The sequence below is a fragment of the Camelina sativa genome, chromosome 4, assembly GCF_000633955.1.
Source record: "Camelina sativa cultivar DH55 chromosome 4, Cs, whole genome shotgun sequence".
NCBI classification, from domain to species: domain Eukaryota; kingdom Viridiplantae; phylum Streptophyta; class Magnoliopsida; order Brassicales; family Brassicaceae; genus Camelina; species Camelina sativa.
The window spans coordinates 23,250,216-23,272,127 of NC_025688.1; the positions used below are offsets into that span (position 1 = coordinate 23,250,216).

Here is a 21,912-nt window from a genome sequence, read left to right on the forward strand (position 1 = left end):
TTATATATTTCCAAGTTTTCTGCCACTTAGCTTGATCTGCATACATATTCGGAATCTATATAGCTTAGATCTAATGTGTAATCATCATAAAATATTTGATAGATCAGTTCACTATCTTATTATTACATAGAAATAAAAGTAAAATATATTTTGGTATACACCCAAAAGCAAGCTATTACAGGTAACTAATCCATATACATATATAACCCTATCCATCCCCCAATAAAACGTAAAAAAAAAATTACAAAATCGATATACAACCGTCGGCCATATATAACCAAAGACTAAAATTAAAATTTTGTTCTTTGTTTTGGTTCAATGGTATAAGAAAAACTATATACTAATTAAAAACTAGAAACGTATAGTAACCTGTTTCGGTTTCTCCGTTTAGAGATAGTAGGGTTTACGCAACGAAGTCGGGCAATAACTGAGCAACATATCTCTTCTGGTTCTGTATGTTCATCCCATTGTAAGCAGCGGCTGCTGCGGCTGATGAATGTGCAGTTGTAGCTGATCCGCCACCGTTGATGGAGGCGGTTCCATATTCCTCTGTTTCTCCTATTTTCACTCTTCTCCCTATAGGAATCCCATGGTGGGTCTGCATGAACCCCTGATGGTGCGTGGACGACAAGCTATCGCAATGAGGTAGCCCTAACGTAAGGGACACGCCATTGTTATTTCCTGAGTACCTTTGCGCCATGAGCTCCTGGTCTGAGACTACATCAAATCTTGACATCTCATCCATTTGGTATTGCCCGAAATTCCCCATGAAAGGGTAGCCACCGTCTGATCTTATCCCTTGCCGTTCTTCTAGAATTTTCATCGTGAGCTTCTCGTTGGAACTGAAATCCGCATTTATGGGCTGCATCATTGTCTCCTCGCTGGTTCTTAGTCTCTTTGGGCTTCCTTGCATTCCAGTGACGCCTTCTAGGTCACCGTTGTGATTGGGATTCATATGGTAAGTGTTGGCCATGGGGCTCTTCTCTTGGTTACTTGTTGACTTAGAAGCAGAATCTTCGTTGCTTTGATCCAAAGGATTCTTCTCCATGGATCCCATGTTCTTTCCCTGCTCCTTCATTTCTTCCGTATACATTTCTTCCACCATCGGTTTCCATAACCGAACTCTCGCGTTTATAAACCAGTTAGATACCTAAAAAATAATAAAAATAAAAATCCACTTATAAATAAGTTCGTTTCCTACATTAACCCAATAACACAAAAAAAATTAGTTGAAACGTACCTGGCTCCGAGTGAGTCCTGTTTGCTTGGCAAGCATGTGCTTGTCAGAATCCTTAGGGTATCTAATCAAAACAAAGAAAAAAGATTTAGTTTGTGTTCAAGTGATGAAAAGTAGCGGATGTCTATATAGAGGGGGTTACTTACGGGTGAAGAAAGTGTTCGAAGAGCCAAGCACGAAGGACTGAGACAGCTCGTTCCGGGAGACCACGCTGAGGTCTCCAAGCATTGTTGGTAGGATGTTGAATCATTCCTAGCTGCTGAAGAGCTCTTTGCTGTCTCAAGTGATGGTCCACGAACTTGAGCCTCGACCCTTCAAACCTTCCAACACCAGACACCGAATCTTCCTCTCCAAGACTCTTGTTAGCCGCTTTTATCTGACCAGCGATCGCCTCTTTCAAGCACCGGAACTGTCTTGATATGGTCTTCAGTGCAAGCGACGTGTATGACTTCGCTGACCCTATCCCTGCCGCTTGCTCAAACGACGAGATCACCATCTGCATCTGTTGGTGGTACTGTCTATATCTCTGCTCCACCTTTTCATTTTCCAAACAACAACGTAACGTGAGGCTTATGAACGTAAGTGTACTGTCTACATATATATAATCTATAAAAGTTATGAGTATTTTACTAAGAGAGGGACACAAAGAGAGATTTTATCAATCTCTGTAAGATTGTCAATTTTCGAAATCAGAAAACAAAAAAAGAAGAAAAGAAAATAGTATAATATGAATTGTGAAAATGACTGAAAAATTAATCTTAGGGATATAGCTTTAAGTCCACTTCATGTGTTATATAAGAGAGAGCACTCAGTATAGGACGTTGATTGCATATAATACGTATTTGGTGTTGTTACCTCATGAAGCATGTTACTAAGCTTTGCTTTCTTCATCTGTATCTCTTGCCTCTCCGCCGTGCCTAGCTCCACCGTACGTTTCCCGGCAGCTTCTCCTCCGCCACCGGAACCTTCTCCTCCAGCGCCGGTAGAGGATTCTCCGACAGCCTTATCGTTTCCACTACTCCCCTTTTTGGAAGAGAATAGTTGGGACTTAGCGTTGATGTCGTCAGAATCAGCGTTGACTACTTCGTCAAGAAGCTCTTGCGCTGCCTTCAAGTACTTGGAGCTTACAAGATTCGCTATTCCGTTTGTTACCCCCGATCCTGCAGAGCCAGACCCGACCCTGATATCTTCTCCGGGTCCTGACCCGAACCCGACGTGGATAGGCTGGTGTTGTTGATGATGTTGCTGTTGCTGCTGCTGTTGAGACGAGAGGGTTAAAGAGAGGCCTTGCTGCGCGCGTGGCGTCTCACACGCGGCTTGCTGGTGAGTGGGATCCACTTGGTGGCTACCGTAAAGACTGTACTGCACGCGCGGAGGGTAACCGTGAAGTACGGAGATGTTGTCGGCGGCTGTAATGGAAGCAGCTTCGTGGCCAGAGAGTGGGATTCCGACGAACTGCTGGCTCGCGTTAGGCTGCGGCGCGTGGGAATCGAGGAAAACGAAACTGTTGTTGTTTGTGTTTGTGTTGTTGTTGTTGTTGCTGTTGTTATTGTTGTTGTTGTTCGAATCGTCGTCTTGTTGGGTGTATTGAACGTAAGTAGTTGGATTCATGAGGATCAACGTTTGTAGACCACCGTCGGATCCGGCTGAGATCTCCGGTGGGTTCCCGTGGAAGTAAGCAGCCATCTATAATAATTAGTAGAGAATACTGTTTTTTACTCACGAATGAAACGGTGACGTTTTCTTTGATTCTCTGACAATTCTTGATCTTCTTCTTTCACCAAGCTGATTGATCAAGAAACAAAAAGAGAAAGACTTAAAAAAAAAGGAGGAAAAACAAAAACACTATAAGTTCATATAGAGACTATCTATCTACAGAGTTTGAAGGAAAGAAAGAAAGAATTGTGATCACATCAAGAAGAAGAAGAGAAGACCGACGAAATATGGATTATGAGAAAGAGAGATCATCGAAGGATATGGAAATTAAGAGTACATAATCATGATTGAAAATAAAATAATAAAATAATAGGAGTTATATATATAGAGAGAGAGAGGAGATTGAAAGAAAAAAGAAAAGAGAAAAATGAATATTATAAAATTAGAAAGAAAGATGAAGAACCTGGATTGATAGAGATCTGAGGATGCACGTGTTTCATGATCATCTCAAGCTGCAAAAGGAAAGTTACATTAGAGAATTTCTTATCAAAGAGAAAGAGGAAGACTAGGGAGAGAGACAGACACACACACACGCGAATATACACTTATATATATATATACATACCTGTGTTTGTGGAGATGTGTGTGATTGCTATGTGAGTTTGGTCTCTCTGTGTCAGACTCAAAGCTAATCTCTGCAACTCTTTTCTTGCTCAAAGGGGAAATATAAAATACATTAAAAAAGCTGAGAAATAAGTTTTATATATATAAAAAGATGATATTGAGAGAGAGAGAGAAGATAAAGAAAGGAGAGATAAAAGATACCCATCTTTTCCTTCACTCATTAATCTCCCCACACAGTCTTAGTACGCCACCATTTTTTCCTCACTTTCCTTTTTTTTTTTAAATTAATTTTTGTGTTGTGGTCGGTATATCTTATAACCAAAATGGATTTTTATTTGTCCCAAACTTTGTATAAGATGATTCTTGGTAAATTAGACAATTATACAAAAGTTTAGGACATGAATTTTTGTGTGTTTGTTTACGTTCACCACCACCAGCTAATGTTATTCATGTTTTTATTTAATATACTAAATGGACACTCCAACCATGTTGGAATTTTATTTCGAAATTGAGAAATTAAATCTAGCTTTATGAAATTTGACAATATAGGAGTCTGAATAATCTTCACAGTGCATTCTTCATAATATATTACGAAAACCATATACTAGATGTTTTTAAAAAGCTATATCCTACTCTACTTGGGAATAAAACAATTCATAACTATTATAGCTTGGTGATAACTGATAAGTAAGGTACGACGTAAGATAGATCGAAGAGATAAAATTAAGTTGAGGGATTTCAAATATTTGTGTACGTATAACTGTTTATTTCGGCATTCAGTACAAAATATATTATATTAAAGTTCAATTCTTATTATTACTTCGTATTCATATATATGTATCTATATTACACAGTAATATTTATATGCTATATGATAAGAATCTATAATTGGTGTACTTAGCTTGCGAATGGGTCGAAAAACAGAGGAACTTGTATGATATGACTTTGGCCTTTTTTATGTATTGACCAGGTAATGAACCCACATATCTTAACAACCAAACACTCTCTCTATTATTTAGTTATTTATACACTATATATAATTTTATAAAGGAAGTAAATGTTATCACATCAAGAGATAGTGATATGTATGTCGTGTCCAATTTAGAATCATATCATTTTCTTATTAAAAATTATATTTATATAATAAAAAGAAATCACACACGCATCTCAATCCAAATCTTTCTTTATTGATATAACTACAATCCTGAACAAAAAGTATTCTTGAGATTACTATTCTTGCAGACTTTTATCATCTATTAAGTTCAGACTGTACACTAAAAATGGGAAAGAACTTTGTATTGTTGGTGGTTTTTGTGAGGTATAAAAATTCGTAATGTTTACGTTACCAAGTTCATATCATAATTTTCATTAGTAAAGTAATACACTTATATATATTCACCAATATTGTATCATGTACACTTGAAAACTTAAAACGCAACAACACTGATATTCTAGAAATTTAAAAGATTTGTTTTACAAAGTCATCAGTAAGAACAAAAAATACACAGGTTATTTATTTTCTCGAAACACAAAATATATAGGTCGTCAAGAATATAATATTCTAAATGTACATAATGGGATTAGAGAAAACTAAAATTTATACGAAAAAGTGAAGTGTGTCAGAAGATCCAAACAGCACAAAAACGAGGAAACGTCTCCTTCTGCAGAAAACCTAAAATATTTAATTACACAAAAATCTAAATTATTGAGAAAGAGAGGAAGAAAGAAGATGATAACGATAATGATAATGAAGCATGATGGAAAAGAGTGGCTCCCACTATATGTATATAATTACTTTGATTCTTTATTTCACACACACATATATGTCCTCTCTATTCTTTTGGTTTACCACGTATGTCACTACAAAAAAATGATCATTTTATATCACGTATTTTGATTATTTGTATTACTTATAATTGATGTAAAAAACATTTACATCACTTAAAGAAATGATTTACAGTTCATTGATGCAAATAATTCACATCATTTTTTTTACAACTGATGCAATTGTACATAATATTTGCATCAGTTATTGTAATGATGTTAATTTTGTGTCATTTACAAAAAAATGATGTTTCTTTTAAAAATCATTTTATGTAAGTGATTTTAGTATTTGTAACAGTTATAATAACTGATAAATATGTTTATATCACTTATAATTAATTGATAAAAAATGTTATCAAATAGAAATGAATTATTTTTTTCAGAAATTTATACAAAATAATTTATTAAATACGAAAATATATTAACTAATAATTAAAAATAATAAATTCATTGTGCACATGATTTACTATTAATTAATTAATTGATTTAAAATTATTTTTTTAATTAAGTTAATTAATTAAATAAAAATACAACTTTTTCATTAATCTTTCTAATCCGAGTTTGTTACAATTTACAAATTAAAATTGGTTTACATAATAACTGGTTAACAAAATAAACTAAAAACTCTAGCTTGGTAATTTTTTTTTGTGTGGCTGTCGCCCCTACTGCCAAGATCCGGCTACGGTAATTTACGATTTCTTTCGATCTGGTCGAGATTTGAGCAAGGAAAGAGTTGGCCAATGTCACATCTCGTCACCGTTAACTACCTTCCCTCGACGAGAAGCGAAACCCGCAGACCGCTTCTACCGTGAATCTAGACATAACAAACGTCCACCAGCACTCCTCTGTTGTCATCTTTGAAGATTTACAGGCCACATCCTCGTTGGTTTCTTCATCCCTCGTTCTATCTCGAACCACTTGATCTATACTGATTTATTGCCGTTGGATATTGGTCATCAAACATGCCAAACCTAATCACCACAAATTTACTATGATGAAGAACGAATGAGATGATGTGAGGAAGGAGAAGTTGTGAGAAAGGAGAACGACAAAAGATAATATAGAAGGGTAGAAGTTTGGATGACAACAAAAAAAAAAGAGAAGTTTTGACAAAAATAGAAAAAGAAAAAAATAACTTATCTGTTGGAAAAAAAAAAAGAAACTTATCTGTTGGATTAAATTTATGAACGGTGGACAATAAACTACAGTTCAATCCTTATAACTGTTGACTAGCCAATGAAAAATCTTCGTTATTTTTTTTTTTTACGTTACCTTTTAGTTCTAAAAACTAAATGTGTATATTATGTTAATATAATTTTGTTTTAACATCAGTTTTCTGAATGATGTAAATTTTGTATCATTTATCAAAATGATTTTATCAAAAATTAATAGATACATCAGTTATCTAAATGATGTAAGTTTTTTACTTTATATGGTTTTTTAAAAAGTAATACAAACTAGTAAAAATTGTATCAATTTTATTTAATTGATGTCAAACAGGTTAATTAAAACATTAGTTAATACAAATGATGCTAAGTCATTATATTTACTTCATTTATAAATAAATTATTTAAAATACCACTTAGATTTGTGATACAATCTAAGTGATACAAGACACACAATTTTTTGTTGTGTGTCTCTGTATTTTCTAAAGGGTATTTTGGCTTAAGTATGTAATTTTCAAAATATAATTAGAATGATGGTAGTTTTAAGTATGTAACTGTACGAGGTGTGGCTTGGTTCTATAACAATCATCATTAAACAATTATTCACCGTGTTCTACCAGTCATTGAAATTTCATTGGGCGTGTTTAAGTTCTCCTAAACCATGTCCAGTCACGCATTAGTTATATATACTCCAATATAAATCAATTTGGACGTTTTGTTGCCTTTTCACCCCGATCGTTTGGCATGTTATATGCCTTCTACTATCTTCTTTTCTTTTATTTATGTCACTGTGTCTACTACAAAATTTGTTTTTAAATATCGCCCATCAAGTTTTTGAGAAAAAAAAAAAATATCGCCCATCAAGTTTTGTTATTTTTTCTTTTTGTTCAAAATTAACGAAGATGATTAAATTAGAGAAATAAATCAAACAAATGGCTTAACCAAAACTTCTGAATATGTATTTTCTGAGTTTTCATAGTTTCAACAATTCATCAGTTTACAATTTTTAAAAAAAAAATATAATTTAGAACAACTATCGATATAAACGAGTTTGGACGTTAGTTTCATGATTTCTTCTCAAAAATATATATTGCATGAACTTGAGTGACTCCCCAAATCAATCATAAATTGGCTAATCTTTTTCAGTTATGCTACTTCCTAGTTTTATTATTTTCTATATGTCAAATTACAAATGTAATAAAAATATCTGTTTTTTGTCTGAATGAAACCAAAGTAAAAGCAAAATGGGTGGGAAAGTAGCTGTCACTTTTGTACATGCATTTGTTTTCATAGATTTATACTTAAATTCTGTCCCTACTATTTTAACGTTTCACATAAATAATATAAATTAGATCGTCACTGCACATAAGTATAATTTCTAAATGAAGTGTGTTACTTACCCATCTCTATTCAATTCAACTTCTGTCATTATGTAAAATCATACATATCTCACCAATTTCTTAATTAGTTTTGTTTACTTGTTGACTTGTTGTCAATGGGCTAGAGCCATGCAGCTTGGATGAAAATAAGCATGCAAGCTATATATAGTAATGGTAAATGCTTTTACTCTCTGAGTATTTTTTTTCTTTTTCTTTTTTTGCATCATCATTTAATTAGTTACGAGTTAGAGATGTAAAAATTCTAATGATCCACTATCGCCAAGTGAAATTGCCACCTCATGAAGGTTTTTTACGCATAAGAGTTCGACTACACCTCCCTACAAAAAAAAAAGATTGAGTAAAAAGGCTAAAATCAACCAATAATAGCTATACAAAAAAAATAATTTTCAATAATAATTAAATAAATCAACCTTCGTCAGACTGTTAAAGTGTTAAGGAAGGTGTTCCTTAATTTTTTGATGAATGATAAAGATTAAACTCTTTAAAGCCAGGAACATTAACACGTCATTTGGGTAGAAAGTCATAAACCTTATTACATCACAGTCAGTAAAAATAATTAAACATGAATGTTTAAAAGCCTTCTTGAAGGTTTAAAACACGCAGAACCTGAGGTTTAAAACACAAGAGTTCGTAGTTGCCTCTTGAAGGTTTTTTTTCCTTTTTTTTTTTACCTCAAAAAACCGTATTATTATTATTCAAGTTCGAAAAGGTTGGTTTCTAAAGCCAACCACTCCAGAACATTCAAGTCTACATGGGAGAATAGAGAACCTTGTGCTCGAACTCTTTTTGCAAGGCGATCGGCAAAGACATTTAAAGTTCTAGGAATATGAGAAATGGAAAAAACCAAAAACTTAGCTTTTAAATCGGAAAAAGTAATTAACTCCGTGAAAAACTAGGCCATTCATCGATCTCCTCTAAAATTTTGATAATAGTGAGACAATCGGTCTCAAAATGAACCAATGTCAAACCTTGTTGCAGTGTTGACTCCATTGCCCAGTGTAACGCCTCCAACTCAGAGTGGAGGACCGAGAGGTGTCTCTGTGTACATTTCAAATCGTAAGCTATTGAAGGGCTCAGCAAGACAAAACCCATACCAGAAAACTGATCCTTAGTCTCTCAAGAGGCATCAAGTTTACACCTGACCTCTCCTAAGATCACCTTATCGTCCACCACCTCCTCTTCTTAACAGTCTTCACATTCCTCATAGGATTCAATTACCTGAGCCAATCTCCATGGTATCTTCTCTGAGGAAGCAAGGTCCAAAGTGTCTATCGGGGAGATATCCTTGTTGTTAAACATTTTCTCGTTTCACGATTTCTATATGTACCACAAAATCCAAGGAAAGACCTCTTGAAGGTTTTTCTTTTTTTGCATCATTTTATGTTTCTTAATATTTTTCATTATTTTCTATTATTAATTAAATAATATTTTTCAACCTTCATGAGACAACAAAAGAAAGAGAATTTATATAATTCTTAAACTTTATACAGTGGAACAGAGGGAGTATAATTTATGTAATATGTTTATTTTCCATCATACTATAAATGTATGATATCAATTATCTTGATAAGTACTATATTATTACTTAACACATTATATATTGGTATATCCAAATTATATTAATACCAATACATATATATATATATATAGATACACATTTCTTTTATAAAATAGCACATTAAATTTTCAATCAACAGTAATATAAAAAATTTATCGAAAATTTTACATTAGTGGATAGTAATAAGTTGCATCATTTTCATCAACTTGATTTCAATCTTTAACATTTTCTTCTAACTTATTAATTCTATTTCTTATTGCAATTTTTCACTTGTTTTTCACTGTTTATCTGTCGGTATTTGCAAAAACTTTATGAGGGAATATAGTGATGTCTTGTTGTTACTTTTGCCACTATAGTGCCATAATTATTTCTTTGTCACGGACTCAGAAGTTGTGACAACTAACTACAGACCATTGGTCACTAACTAAGACGTCTTTTTCTTAATCCAAATTTGCGATAAATTGTGAAACAATAACGATGCGTCCCTCAGCCACTAATCAGCTAAATATAATATGCCACAGAAGCACATGCTAACGAACTGAGTCAAATGTCGAACTATATTCAAATAGAATTTCCCGATTAAACTGATGCAACAAATTTCAAAATTTTAAATATCTATATTTTTACCAAAAAGTATACTAATATTAATAAGACGAGGTCACGAGGCGATACACAATAAAGAAAATATATATATATATATATATATATATATATAAATATATCTTTTTAAATGAAAAAATGGGTTTATTTCAATCACTAAAGACTTATGCTTAACATGCATTTATTCACCAAAAAAAAAAAAAAAACATGCATTTGACTCTACTAACGCACTGTCATATTACCTTAGCAAGTTAAAAATAAGAATTAACTACAAAATCTTTTTTTCTTTAGTTTTAGCTTTTACGTACAATTTTTCAGGCGAAATCAGCAAAATTGTACTGCAAGTGAAAGCTCATCCTCGGTGAAAGAAAATTCTTATTCCCCAGATTAAAGCTGTACAACCTTTTGAATGAAAAGGATTGTTATATATCAATCACTACGCTTCATATGCATTTTGACTCTACCAACACACTATCATATTCATTCATATATACCTGACCAAGTTAACTATAATTAAGTGATATAATATATATATGACCAGTTATATTTTATTAACTTTTTTTGTTGTCAACAACACTTTATGAACTAAAACCCGGATTAGTTACGATCGGGTTGAAGGTGAAGACGCAGCACTAAAAACAGACAAGTCACAATCTAGTTCTGAACCATTTCAGAATTTAGTACCTAACCAAAATTTGAATTCTTCTAAAGTGTGAGTTACTATGTCCACAGAATTCCGAAAATTAATCTAGAAGAAAACCATTTGTCACGTAATTCAGTCTATTCTTCAATAGTTTCCTGACTATGAAGCAATATTCTCATAAGCGAAATCAAAATCCAAAGAGTAAGCCTATTCTTCGATAGATTTTTGAAGAGTTCAACAAAATTATTAGAAGTGAATAAGTGAAAGATTATTAAAGATTACTAGAGAGTTTTACTGATTAGTTTTCTAAAATCTTGTAAATTGTTATAGAAAATCTCTGTATTTTTGTGACACTTTACATGAATTTATTTTGTAAAGAAAGTGTCTAAAATCATGAACCAATAACATAATAATTGAATTCATTAACAATTTTATATTTTTTTTGTTTTAATGGAATAACACAAAACTTTTAATGACTTTATAAAAGTTTGAATCCAATAACCCAAATTTGTTAGGATTTTAAATAATTTTTTACAAATCACAAACTAATAACACTAAACTTTAACAGAGTTTAACAAAATTTTGATATAATAAAAACAGATTCTACATAACATTTGAAATCTTTAAAAGTCTATTCAAATCTCAGACCAATAATCCCCACTAAAACTAATTAATGACATGTATAGGTAAATGTCCAACTTAAATTGTTGGTTGATTTAACGAAGTTGTAGTTTACTGTTTCTTTCTTTGTTTCACATTACGAATAAAACTTACCACATCAAATACAATGTTTGATGAGACGATGACTAACAAAAATAACAAGCAAAAACCAAATAAATTGTTCAGTTTTTAAGTCGTCAAGTTTTGACCTAAAATAACCAAATAAATGATCTGTCCTGCTTCCCGATAACCTACTCTCGAAGACTCTATTGGCGAAAGGTAACACCAGCTCTGCTTTGGCTACTCATACATCCTATACAGAACCTGACATTAGTTGTTTTTAGTGGCTTGCGGTTTGAGTATAAACCAATACGGTTATTTAATTTATGCTTCTCGATCTGTTCTAGCATTAGTGATAAGCTTGGCCTTGAATTCTTTATGTTCATTGACGCGTATCACTTAAGTTGGTCACCTGATAATTCCAAACATCCTTTTCGTACCATTCCCATCACTCGGATCTCAGACCAACTAACGTTTATTGCGACTTATCGATATGATCCAATCCTTATGCTTTGGATGGTAAAGCAATCTTGTCCCAACTTCAAAACCATAGTCTCTCGGATCTTTGCTGCATTGTTACTGTGGGTAGTGCTTCTCTCCCCGGTGGACTCCAAAGCAACGATTTTATTCTCAACATCTGTAGCCTATCGACTTCCCATGATTTCACATGTGCTAAGGAGCTTTCACGCTCATGGTTCACAGCTCTGTTGGATTTACAGTTGATGTTCTATCTTTTTAATCTTTTGGCATTGGGGAATTCTTTGTTTGTATTACTTTAAATTTTGGAACTCTTGTTGTTTGTACTTGTAGCTGTGGCTATCTTGAATGAATGAAGACAACTGTTTGACAAAAAAAAAAAAAAAGTTTAAACTACTTCGACGCCAAAAAAAAAGTTTGTATACTTTTGGACTTAGTATATATAGTAACAACATATACTTTTTCTTAGTACCAACACGTACCATCCTCGCTTCAGAATTTGTTTATTGCTTAAATGTCTAACCATATTTCTAACTCAATATCTAAAATAAATTTATCAAAATCTATCTTCAAAACCTTTGTCTAGCAAGACATGTCATGCATGAAGGATGTGCGACATGTATTCAGATAAATCACCAGTTTATATTATCCTTTTCGAGAATACAATGACTCTGCGTGTCAGTTCTGTTGTTGTTGTGTTTGATGATGATTTAGTATTCTTAGTCTGATTGTGAGACAGTAATTAGTCATTGGTTTTAATCATTGATCATCTCCAATAAATTATTCAGTTTATGTACTTGTCACTATACTATATAGAATAGAGTTGTCTCTCAAAGGACCGCAAACCTGTAGTCACATCCAGATATGTGAACGTACGATGTTAGTAATATTAAAAGTAACTTTTTCGAATGTGAGAAAAACTATCAAAATATTATTAGTTCAGCTATTAATTGGAAGATCCATTGGGTATTTAGAATAAGTAAATAACAAAGGATAATACTATCGTATGGTTAATGCTAAGCCACAATTTAACCTGATAAAATTGAAAAAAAAATAGTATAACCAATTAAGTGGCGAAAAAGATGATTTGATTTTGATTTTTAATTAGACGAGTCAGTTTAACCTAATTGACACTTTAAGATTTTGGGTTGATGGGAGTTGTTAAATAGATAAGGTGTTATATCAATCAAGTAAATGACCTTTTAGTGATACCTAAAATAAACAATAATTGCAATCTTTGTTTTCTGTTATTTCCTTTATAATAGTTTTTAAGTTAAAACTATACTAAAAATGAGAATTTTTTTGTCACTGATAAATTAATAATATTAAGATGTGACTAAACCTTTAGTAAAGATATCTGTAGGTAAACATTTGCCAATATGATATTATTAATTACTTGACGAGTATACAGAAAACATTTAGACTATTTCATAAGAAGTAACTTTTAATTCTTTTACTTGTTGTTTAGTTTGATACTTTTGGATATCAATTTATGTGCATCATAGAAAATAAGATAAAAATTTGTTTTTTAAAAGTCTATTAATGCATACAACTATTGCAAAAATAAGTACTGAACTTGTTGAAAACAAAAAAAATTAACATAAATAACAAAATAAAAGCAATATATCAGCAAATCATAAAAAAAATATAAGAAAATCGACAAACTGTAAGAAAAAAATTATAAAAGAGATAAGAAAATAAAGAACAATTCTAGAAATAGTATAACAATCAAACAAGACTTTTCGCCACTCAATTCAAATTTGTCCAAGAATACTCAAAATTTTCACTACACAAAAGTATCAAATAAAAACCTAACAAGTTTTACAACCCCAAAAACCTCGATTCCACAATTTTTTTTTCATTCTTATCGATTTAAGTTTGAAACGAATATCTTATTTTACTCTTTTTTGTTCCTACGTACGAAAACTTATCCCCCTCTCCTAATGAAACTTCAAAAAACAAAGAGAGAAGAAAGATAGAAATTGTGGAGTTGACGCGTGTACAGTGTTACATTAGACCCCACTCGTGTTGGCTCTTTCTCCTCCCTAATATTTCCAAAACACTTTCTTCAATTTTTATTTTTTTATAAAACGAAGAAGATTCGTCTTCGAGCTGTGAACCCCACATCCCAATCACACACACACAGAGAAGAAGAAAAAAAATCCTCTTTTATAGGGGCCTTGTAGTTCCACAAATAGCAGGACCCCATGTGTCCCCCTCTTAAGTCTTAAGTCAAGAAAGCAGCCAATCCTATAATTGTCACAATTTTCCACGACTCTCTTTCTCACCTTTATACATTTATTTTTCTCCCAATTACTCCTCCTAGCAACTCCAATTATATAATCCTTCCTTCTATTTTTTTTCTCCATCTTCAGAAAAAAACATAATAATAAATTAGTCACGATAATAGTTTTAATAAAACATTGATTAGGCGATCGGGTTTGGTCCTTTTTAAAATGCCAGAGAGATGCGTGTATCTCCGACTTTTTGTCTTTGTCGGTTTGGTCTTTCTACGTGTCAATTCGTAGTACCATTCGACCTTTGTCCCGCATTTTTTCTTAACCAATGGTTCCAAGATCACTTGGACCTACCTTATTTTCGATTTACGCTTCTAACCTTTTACTCTTCACGCACCGTTGGTTTGGTTTTTGTTTTTTTAATCCGAAGGCTTACGTTCGACCCCGACACATGCGCGTGGAATATTGTTTTTTTTTTCTTTGTGAAGTTGCCGTGTTAGGAGAGGGAAGTGGCGCGTGACGTAAGGCCTACGCAGTTTTAAAGAGGACAAAAGAACATAGAGTGCTCAATGTGACATCACAGTACCATGACAAAAGAAAAAAAGAAAACACAATGAGCTTTGTATTAATGAACCCCCTTTTTTTTTTTAATCTTGCATTAGTTATGATGAAGATAAGTTTTGGGTTCCGATGGTTTTGGGTTCAGATCTGGTCCCTTCCGACTAAGAAGCGAGACTATAAGGCAGAAGTGATGTGGCCAATCCGGCAATGCACCATGAGGTGAAGATATGCTAATCTGTGTTCTATTCTCTTATCTTTAGGCGATTAGCATTTTGGTTAATGTGTGGTTGATTCGGAAAAGCCTCTATTCATGCTGGTCGCGTTTCTTAGTCGGGTCAGTCGGATGTATTGTCTGTTTTAGGCTTAGGACCGGAACAATGAACGTCGGAGAAACCAAGATTTTCTGATGATGCGCCTCTGGGTGTTGATGCTATTGGGACAAGTTTTACACGCCGATCAGAAGGTTCTAATAGTTTGGATTTGCTTTGTTTCTTCAGTATAGGATTTAGTCTTCTCTGTGTTAGTAGTTATTTTCGTGTCATAAGGTCAATTTAGGTGGTTTAAGAGATGATTTCACACCGAGTCGTGGTGTGTTATCTATTTCGTTGTGGTTAAAAAATGCAATGGTTCTCGATTAGGTAGCGTTGGATCTGCCTAGTGTTCCAGGGTTGTACTTGATCAACCATTGCATTTGCTTTGGTCCAAGTCTATAAAGGTGAATGTAATGTGCCTTGCGGAAAAAAAAAAAAAAAAAAAAAAAAAAAAGTTTTTAAAAAAGGCTGTGTTGTGTTGTGTTGTGTATATAAATTTAATAAAACCACGACATATCTCTCTCGTCCTTTTTGTCAATCCTCCTCCTCTCTGTAAAATCTCTGTAATTTTTTTTATTTTATTTTGAAATGGTTCTTCCGTTTCTGTCTTCCTCTCCCCTTCTCCGTCTCTCTTCTCAGATCATGTCTCCTGATCCCTTCTTCTCTTTCTTTTTTTAATAATATTTGATGGTCCCTTTGCCCTTTTTACCCGAGAAAAATTCAGATCGATTTAACTAATTTTACACAGAAGAAGATTTTTTTTTTTTTTTTAAAACCCTTACCTGCCTAAAAAGATATGTCTATGGAGAGTTCATTAGGTTTCATGGCGGTGTTCGCCGTCTCGGGAAGCGTCGTCTTCTTAGCGAGTCAATTTCACAAGCGTCTTCTCTCCGATTACATGGACAAGTTCGATTTCGAAATCCGTACGTCCACCATTCTCTCTCGAATCCCTTCTGTTCTGTTTCTTTCTCAATATTGATCATTGATAATTGAACCGTTCTCTTTTGTTGGGGTTAATTGGGTGACAGGATCGAAGAAAAATGTGGTGATGAAGAAGAAGGTGAGATTCGCGGCGGATGTGGTTGAGCCTTCGGGGAATAACAAAGAGTATCGCCGGAGACACTCTTCTAAATCCAAATCGTCGAATTCCAAGTTGGCGGCAACTATTTGATTTTCTAAAGGTTTTTGTTTTTTTTTTTGGGTAATAATTATTCATTTTGGGGTTTTTGTGATTTGAAAAAAAAAAAAAAAAAAAANGAAAGAAAACCCCAATCATAGAGATGGAGGAGCTTTGAGGGTGTACGAGCAAGTGGCTACCTCTTTAGATTTATTAGATACTGCATTTAAGATTTAATATACTGGTAGGTCTATCTGCGAACCACAATTATTTATATTTTTTTTCGTCAATAGGATTTCATTCATAATATTTTCAGGGTGAATTACCGAGAGCTGGCAAGGAAACATTCTTTCCAGAAACTAAAGCCGGCGAAAGTGGTGATAAATATAAACCCAACGAGAGTGGTGATATTTTAGGTCGCGAGAGATCTTCCAATTTTTTTTTTGTTTTTGGTACAGCTTTGATATTATAACAGTAAGTTCAATAGATTTCTTAGTAATTATTGCCTATATTCTGATGTTTTCCTTATATTTTGCTTTATTTTGTCAGTTGTTTGTTGTTTCTAACTATTTTCATTCATTTCTTACCATCATATGTTGTTAATCAAATTCATATATTGTATATTTTAAAATTCTATTCTTGAAAAGAAACATTTTAAAAATATATAGTACAATTTATGTAATAACAATGGTATTGTTTTAAAGTTCTTATGAACAAATATATATATATATATATACAAAAGCAGTGATCATCTAGTGAAATTAATTATAGCAATAGTTTTAAGCGCTATATTATATATCACTACAAGAAAAGCAAAGCAATTATAACGAAATTTCCAATGTATTTATATTGAAGATGTGTGACGCGTGAATACATTTCTAGGTGTAACATTGAAAAGGCAATACTCTGTGACTGTCCTAGCTACACCTACACCTATATGTATATGATATTTCTATGAGCTTATATGTGTTACAAAGTGGAAGGGCTATATTACATATGAAGAGCCAGTGGTGATTATTTCGGCGGCTATATATATGGTAATGAGGCTTTGGTTCAAAAGCAAAAAGAAACAAAGAGATATGATCACATTTGTATAATTGTGCGGTCAAAGGGTGGGCAAAGCATGGCTTTTGATTATTGACTTCCATTTTAATGCAATCCAATCAATTTTACGAGGCCTACCTGCATCGGGGTAATGTATGAAAGTTAAAGAAAAAGAAATTTCCTAGGTTATTCATGATTTGAAAGTGACTGTAATAATAGTTCTTTGAAGATGTCCAAAAAAAAAAAAAAAAAAACATTTTTGAAACAGTGTTAGGACCGCTCGTATATCTAACCCTATAAGATAAAATAGGATAAGATAAACTAGTATCCTATTTGAAAGTCGTGAGTAAATGATATTTTCGTAAAGTTTTTTTTTTCAATATTTTACTTGGAACGACGACAATAAAACTATTCCTCAAATTAAACACTTCCCGTAAATTAAGTTTGGCACTTACCTAGGACACTATGGAGGTCGAGTTATCGCACCAAATTACTCGGTACAAGATTGCTGGATCGGAATATATAAAATTATAGTTCTAGTTACTTATGGTTGCTTACTACAGAGTACAGATTCATATCGCTTCCTTGGTAGCGCGCGGCTACGAAAAAAGTGCGTGCAAGTCGGTTTATTGTCATAGTGTATGATGTTGAATTATTGATACACATAAGCTGTTAAAAATAGAGTCATGAACGAATGAACTTTCATATTTTAAAAGTTGAGTATATGCTTGCGAAAGTTTATAATTTTTCTTAAAAAAAAAACATAATAGTTTCGTAGGGACAGCATTTTATTCAATGATACAGAAATTTGGCTGAAAGACAAGGCTAGCATTGGCCTTTTAATAAATAGGTCAAGATTCAAAAAGGCTATACACACCACAATAATTGCCTAACTCAAGTTTCATTTCTGATATTAATTTTTACGTTTTTATTATTATCATATGTTTATTCTGTTCTTTACTAATCCAAATTTTAGAAAGAAAAAAAATATATTTTAAAATTATACTTTTAAAAAATAAATTATGCATTTGTTATTAGTTATTTATGATGAATTGTATACTTTAAGATAAATGACTGAATATTATTAGTTTAGAGTTAAAAACAATTGTAAAACACAAAAAATAATACGTTTATAATCAACATTTAATATTTTTAAGAAATTCTAAAAAAATAGATTAGCAAGAAACAGAAGCACTATAAAATGTCTTATATTATTCATATTATGGATATATTGAAAATATGACAACTAATATTATTCATATAGGTGAGAATGGTTATGGAATTGTATGATGTGTATGTTGATACTTGATACTCCCTCTGTATCATTTCAAGTGATGTTAATTTAGAGTTTTTTAATTGTTTCATTTAAGTGATATGTTTAACGTTTTATTGAGAAATTAAATATATGTAAGTGTTATTTTTATACCAATTATACATTGCAATATGTTTTCTTATTGGTTGAGTTCATTTTAATTATTTGGTGATGTTTTATGTAAAAGAGGTATATTAAATAAAATTATAGTGAATTCTTAATTTGCATTCAGAAATTTTAAATATCACTTTAAATAAAACAGATGGTGTGTACGTCTTAATGTTTTAGTATAATAAAAATGGTTGTTCTTAGAAAACACAAAACATGCAAATAAAAGTGGGAAATACTCTATTTGTTTCATAATATATGATGTTTTCAAGTTTGTATGCAACTTTTAAATTAATTTCATATTTATGTTATGCATTTTTGTTTATGATTGGTTAAAAAATTTAATGTAGTCATTTCTTAATCTGTGTACATCCTTTATTTTGAAATAAAAGGAGTATACAGGTCTATGTTATTGACCTTATACATAGACCTTATATAATCACAAAAACTCATACATTTAGTAAATGCATACATTTGGTAAGAAGTGAAAGTTAGATCGTTCTTGTTTGTTTATTTCGTAATAGATATAGAATTCTTAGACCACAAATTTTAGTTATAAGTTATAACACAGAATGAAGCATGGAATATGGTTCTATAGGGATTGAAGAGATATTGGGTCCCTAAGACCATCGCCATCACAGCAATCCATTAAACGTTTCTTTAAAAAAAAAGTTATTATTTTAATTATATATATATTTATTAGTAATAACCACTAAGAAATTGACATCTGTTTATATGTGCTGAGAAGCATTGCTTGCAGAAGAAACTGAAGAATGGATTCTTTTCTTTCTCTTCTCTCTCTTTTATTATTATATTAATTTATATGTAGTACTCACCACTGGAAATACCCTAATAAAGCCGTGTGTATATATATATATATATATGTGTATACTGCATGTATATATATATAGGTGTATGAATGCATGTGTTTGTGTGTGTACATAACTACATATAAAATATGAATATTCACTTCACTATCAGAATCATTGTTATACATAACCCTCATGTCAATCTTTTGTTGTGTTTCATTTTGTCGAGCACAACACTTCAAAATAATACTTAAATTCATAAAGCTATGAGATATTGAAAACTGAACTTTTTAAAATCATTAGAAGGAGAGAAGAGAACTCAATAAATAATAGTATATCTACTGAACAAAAGACAACTTATCTGATATTTCTAAAATTAACAGATTTCGTAGAATAAAAAATGTGTAGTAATCATAGCGTTTTTCATGCGTATACATGGATAGTGCTATATATATCGAAGCAGTGAAATTACTTAATGCAGAGCCCATCCTAGAGTTCCTACGCAAAATGCCAAATTCCATATTTGAAACTCCTTAAAATTACTCCTTTAAAACAAAATATAAACATATGGCACCAACTTTTTAGATATCTAATGTGCGATCCCGAGTCTTACATTATTCTCATACAGACTAAAGGATTGGTTCTACTATATCTTTAAGTGGGATAAATATAATCAGGATAAAGAAGAATCTATTTAGGAAGCAATATGGTTCGAATTTGGAAATATCCCACGAGGAATATGGGTTTTTACCGAATTTATCTTTGAAGAGTAAAGCGGGTCTAGGCGTGATCTTGCCATCATCTCATAACAAAAAAAATATTATATATGAGTAGTTCCAAAGTTGTGTAACAAAAAAAATATGTGATGGTGTTCTTTTATATAGAGGATAATGATTTAAAATAAGAAAACTAGAAAATGAAAACATGAATGGAGAATAGTAGGGATATGGGGCCTTGGCAATAACTTTTTTGAAGAGCTAGCAAGTTGTAAGCTTTTTTTATTCTTGTTCAATAATGAGATTCCAACTTTCACATTGCTACACCATAGTGTGGTATCCTACATGTCTCTCTTCATTTCTTTTGTTTATCGTTTTTTACTAAATTCACATCAAAATAGAATGCAATATCAATTGCAATAAACATATGATTTTTTTTTGTTTTCTTTTTAATTATCCTTTTCTTCTATCTTTTCAGTTGGTTGAGATTAAGGTTCATAGAAAACAACATGTGTCATGAGAAAGTGAGTAGCATGTACTTAAAAAAAACAGACTATATATATAGATGAAACTAGAGTTGTATTCACATTGATGTAACTTGTGCTTCCAATATTCATAATCTGTAAAAAAGTCAAACTTCTTTAAGTCAGTTCCTGAGAAAAGTTTACATGTCGTACGAATCATAAATTCTAATGTATTGTGCTAAAAAAAGAATTTTGCTTGGAAGCTTGCTCTGTCAAAAGAGAATTTTGCGCTTTACCTAAGACTTGGTTTTTTTTTTTTTTTTTTTCCTTTGTATATACCGTTTATATTGAAATGTTACATTATCGGATCTCAAGTCGTGTCTTTTTGGCGAAACAAGCAGTATATAGAAAAGATGTGTCCAACAAAAGTGTAAATATGTTTTGGACTTACTCCAGCACATTAGAAATAAATGATTTGGATGTCCATATTACCTCACATAGTCACATCTGACGAGAAAAATATCAGATATAAATTTATCTTTTTAAACATTTTAGACTTACCCTATCCCCCGAAAAGTCAGGTTCACAATTCAAAGATAAATTGTGCTGATACATTGGGCTTTATTGGGCTATTCTGGAACTGATCTTTTTTTTGGTTTAAACTCATTCATATGCGATATTTCCACATTACTTGACAAAGAAGAAGTTTGAGTGAATAACCATAACTAGTAATTAAGTAAAAGATTGCATGCATGCGTAACACTAATTAAACACCGTGCATGCATAACAGTAATTAAATAATTGTATTCGGTTTCATGAAACTTTTAGAAACAAAAAAAGGTCCACCATCCAAAGTAGTATCTGACGACTCTAAAAAAAGGTCACAAACGTAAAATTTCACATAATATAAATGTAATTTATGGTTAGGTTTAAAAAGAATGTTGTGTCTCTCAACCCCAAGGCTAGATGTGTACATATAGCATTGGTAGGAAAGAGTTACATTTTGCCGGCTAGCTATAGTGAAGGTAAACAAAAACAACATGTCTGAAAAGACAAATAACAACATATCAGCTTTCCGCCTTTACCAAATATGAACATACACTATAGCAGTTTTGACACAAGTAGTACTTCAACTTTAGAAATACTTTTCCTCTAAAAATCCTCGCTCATAATTCCCACTAATTATTCTTTGCAATCTACTACTACTACCTAATCTCTTATCGTACCACTTCACCAACCGTCATGTTAATCGAAGCCTATATGATGATGCATGCAAGTTTTTTTTCACTTCCAACTACTGGTTACGTAACTGGAAGCTGGTTACCCTA

The 21,912-nt window shown here is 32.1% G+C and overlaps 2 protein-coding genes across 2 annotated transcripts; one reads left to right on the forward strand and one right to left on the reverse strand.

The window, feature by feature from the left end:
* LOC104782008 (BEL1-like homeodomain protein 1) lies at positions 102 to 3,679 on the reverse strand. The gene is made up of 6 exons (XM_010506819.2): positions 3,519 to 3,679; positions 3,357 to 3,405; positions 2,093 to 3,022; positions 1,384 to 1,772; positions 1,241 to 1,301; positions 102 to 1,150 (listed from the first exon to the last, which is right to left on the reverse strand). The coding sequence occupies exons 3-6, from the start codon at positions 2,921 to 2,923 to the stop codon at positions 404 to 406; spliced, it is 2,028 nt and encodes a 675-aa protein (XP_010505121.1). The 5' UTR covers positions 2,924 to 3,022; positions 3,357 to 3,405; positions 3,519 to 3,679; the 3' UTR covers positions 102 to 403.
* On the forward strand, positions 15,518 to 16,264 carry LOC109132588. Its single transcript, XM_019244322.1, has 2 exons — positions 15,518 to 15,937; positions 16,043 to 16,264. Exons 1-2 carry the CDS (start codon positions 15,811 to 15,813, stop codon positions 16,183 to 16,185), a joined length of 270 nt encoding a protein of 89 aa, XP_019099867.1. The 5' UTR covers positions 15,518 to 15,810; the 3' UTR covers positions 16,186 to 16,264.

What these genes read in the sequence shown, in the direction of transcription:
- LOC104782008 (XM_010506819.2), bottom strand. Translation starts at nt 2,923, where the DNA reads ATGGCTGCTTACTTCCACGGGAACCCACCGGAGATCTCAGCCGGATCC. An exon ending in TTAGTAACATGCTTCATGAG is followed by an intron (nt 1,773 to 2,092) that starts GTAACAACACCA and finishes GAAAATGAAAAG; the next exon opens with GTGGAGCAGAGATATAGACA. An exon ending in CAGGACTCACTCGGAGCCAG is followed by an intron (nt 1,151 to 1,240) that starts GTACGTTTCAAC and finishes ATTATTTTTTAG; the next exon opens with GTATCTAACTGGTTTATAAA.
- LOC109132588 (XM_019244322.1), top strand. Translation starts at nt 15,811, where the DNA reads ATGTCTATGGAGAGTTCATTAGGTTTCATGGCGGTGTTCGCCGTCTCG. An exon ending in CAAGTTCGATTTCGAAATCC is followed by an intron (nt 15,938 to 16,042) that starts GTACGTCCACCA and finishes ATTGGGTGACAG; the next exon opens with GATCGAAGAAAAATGTGGTG.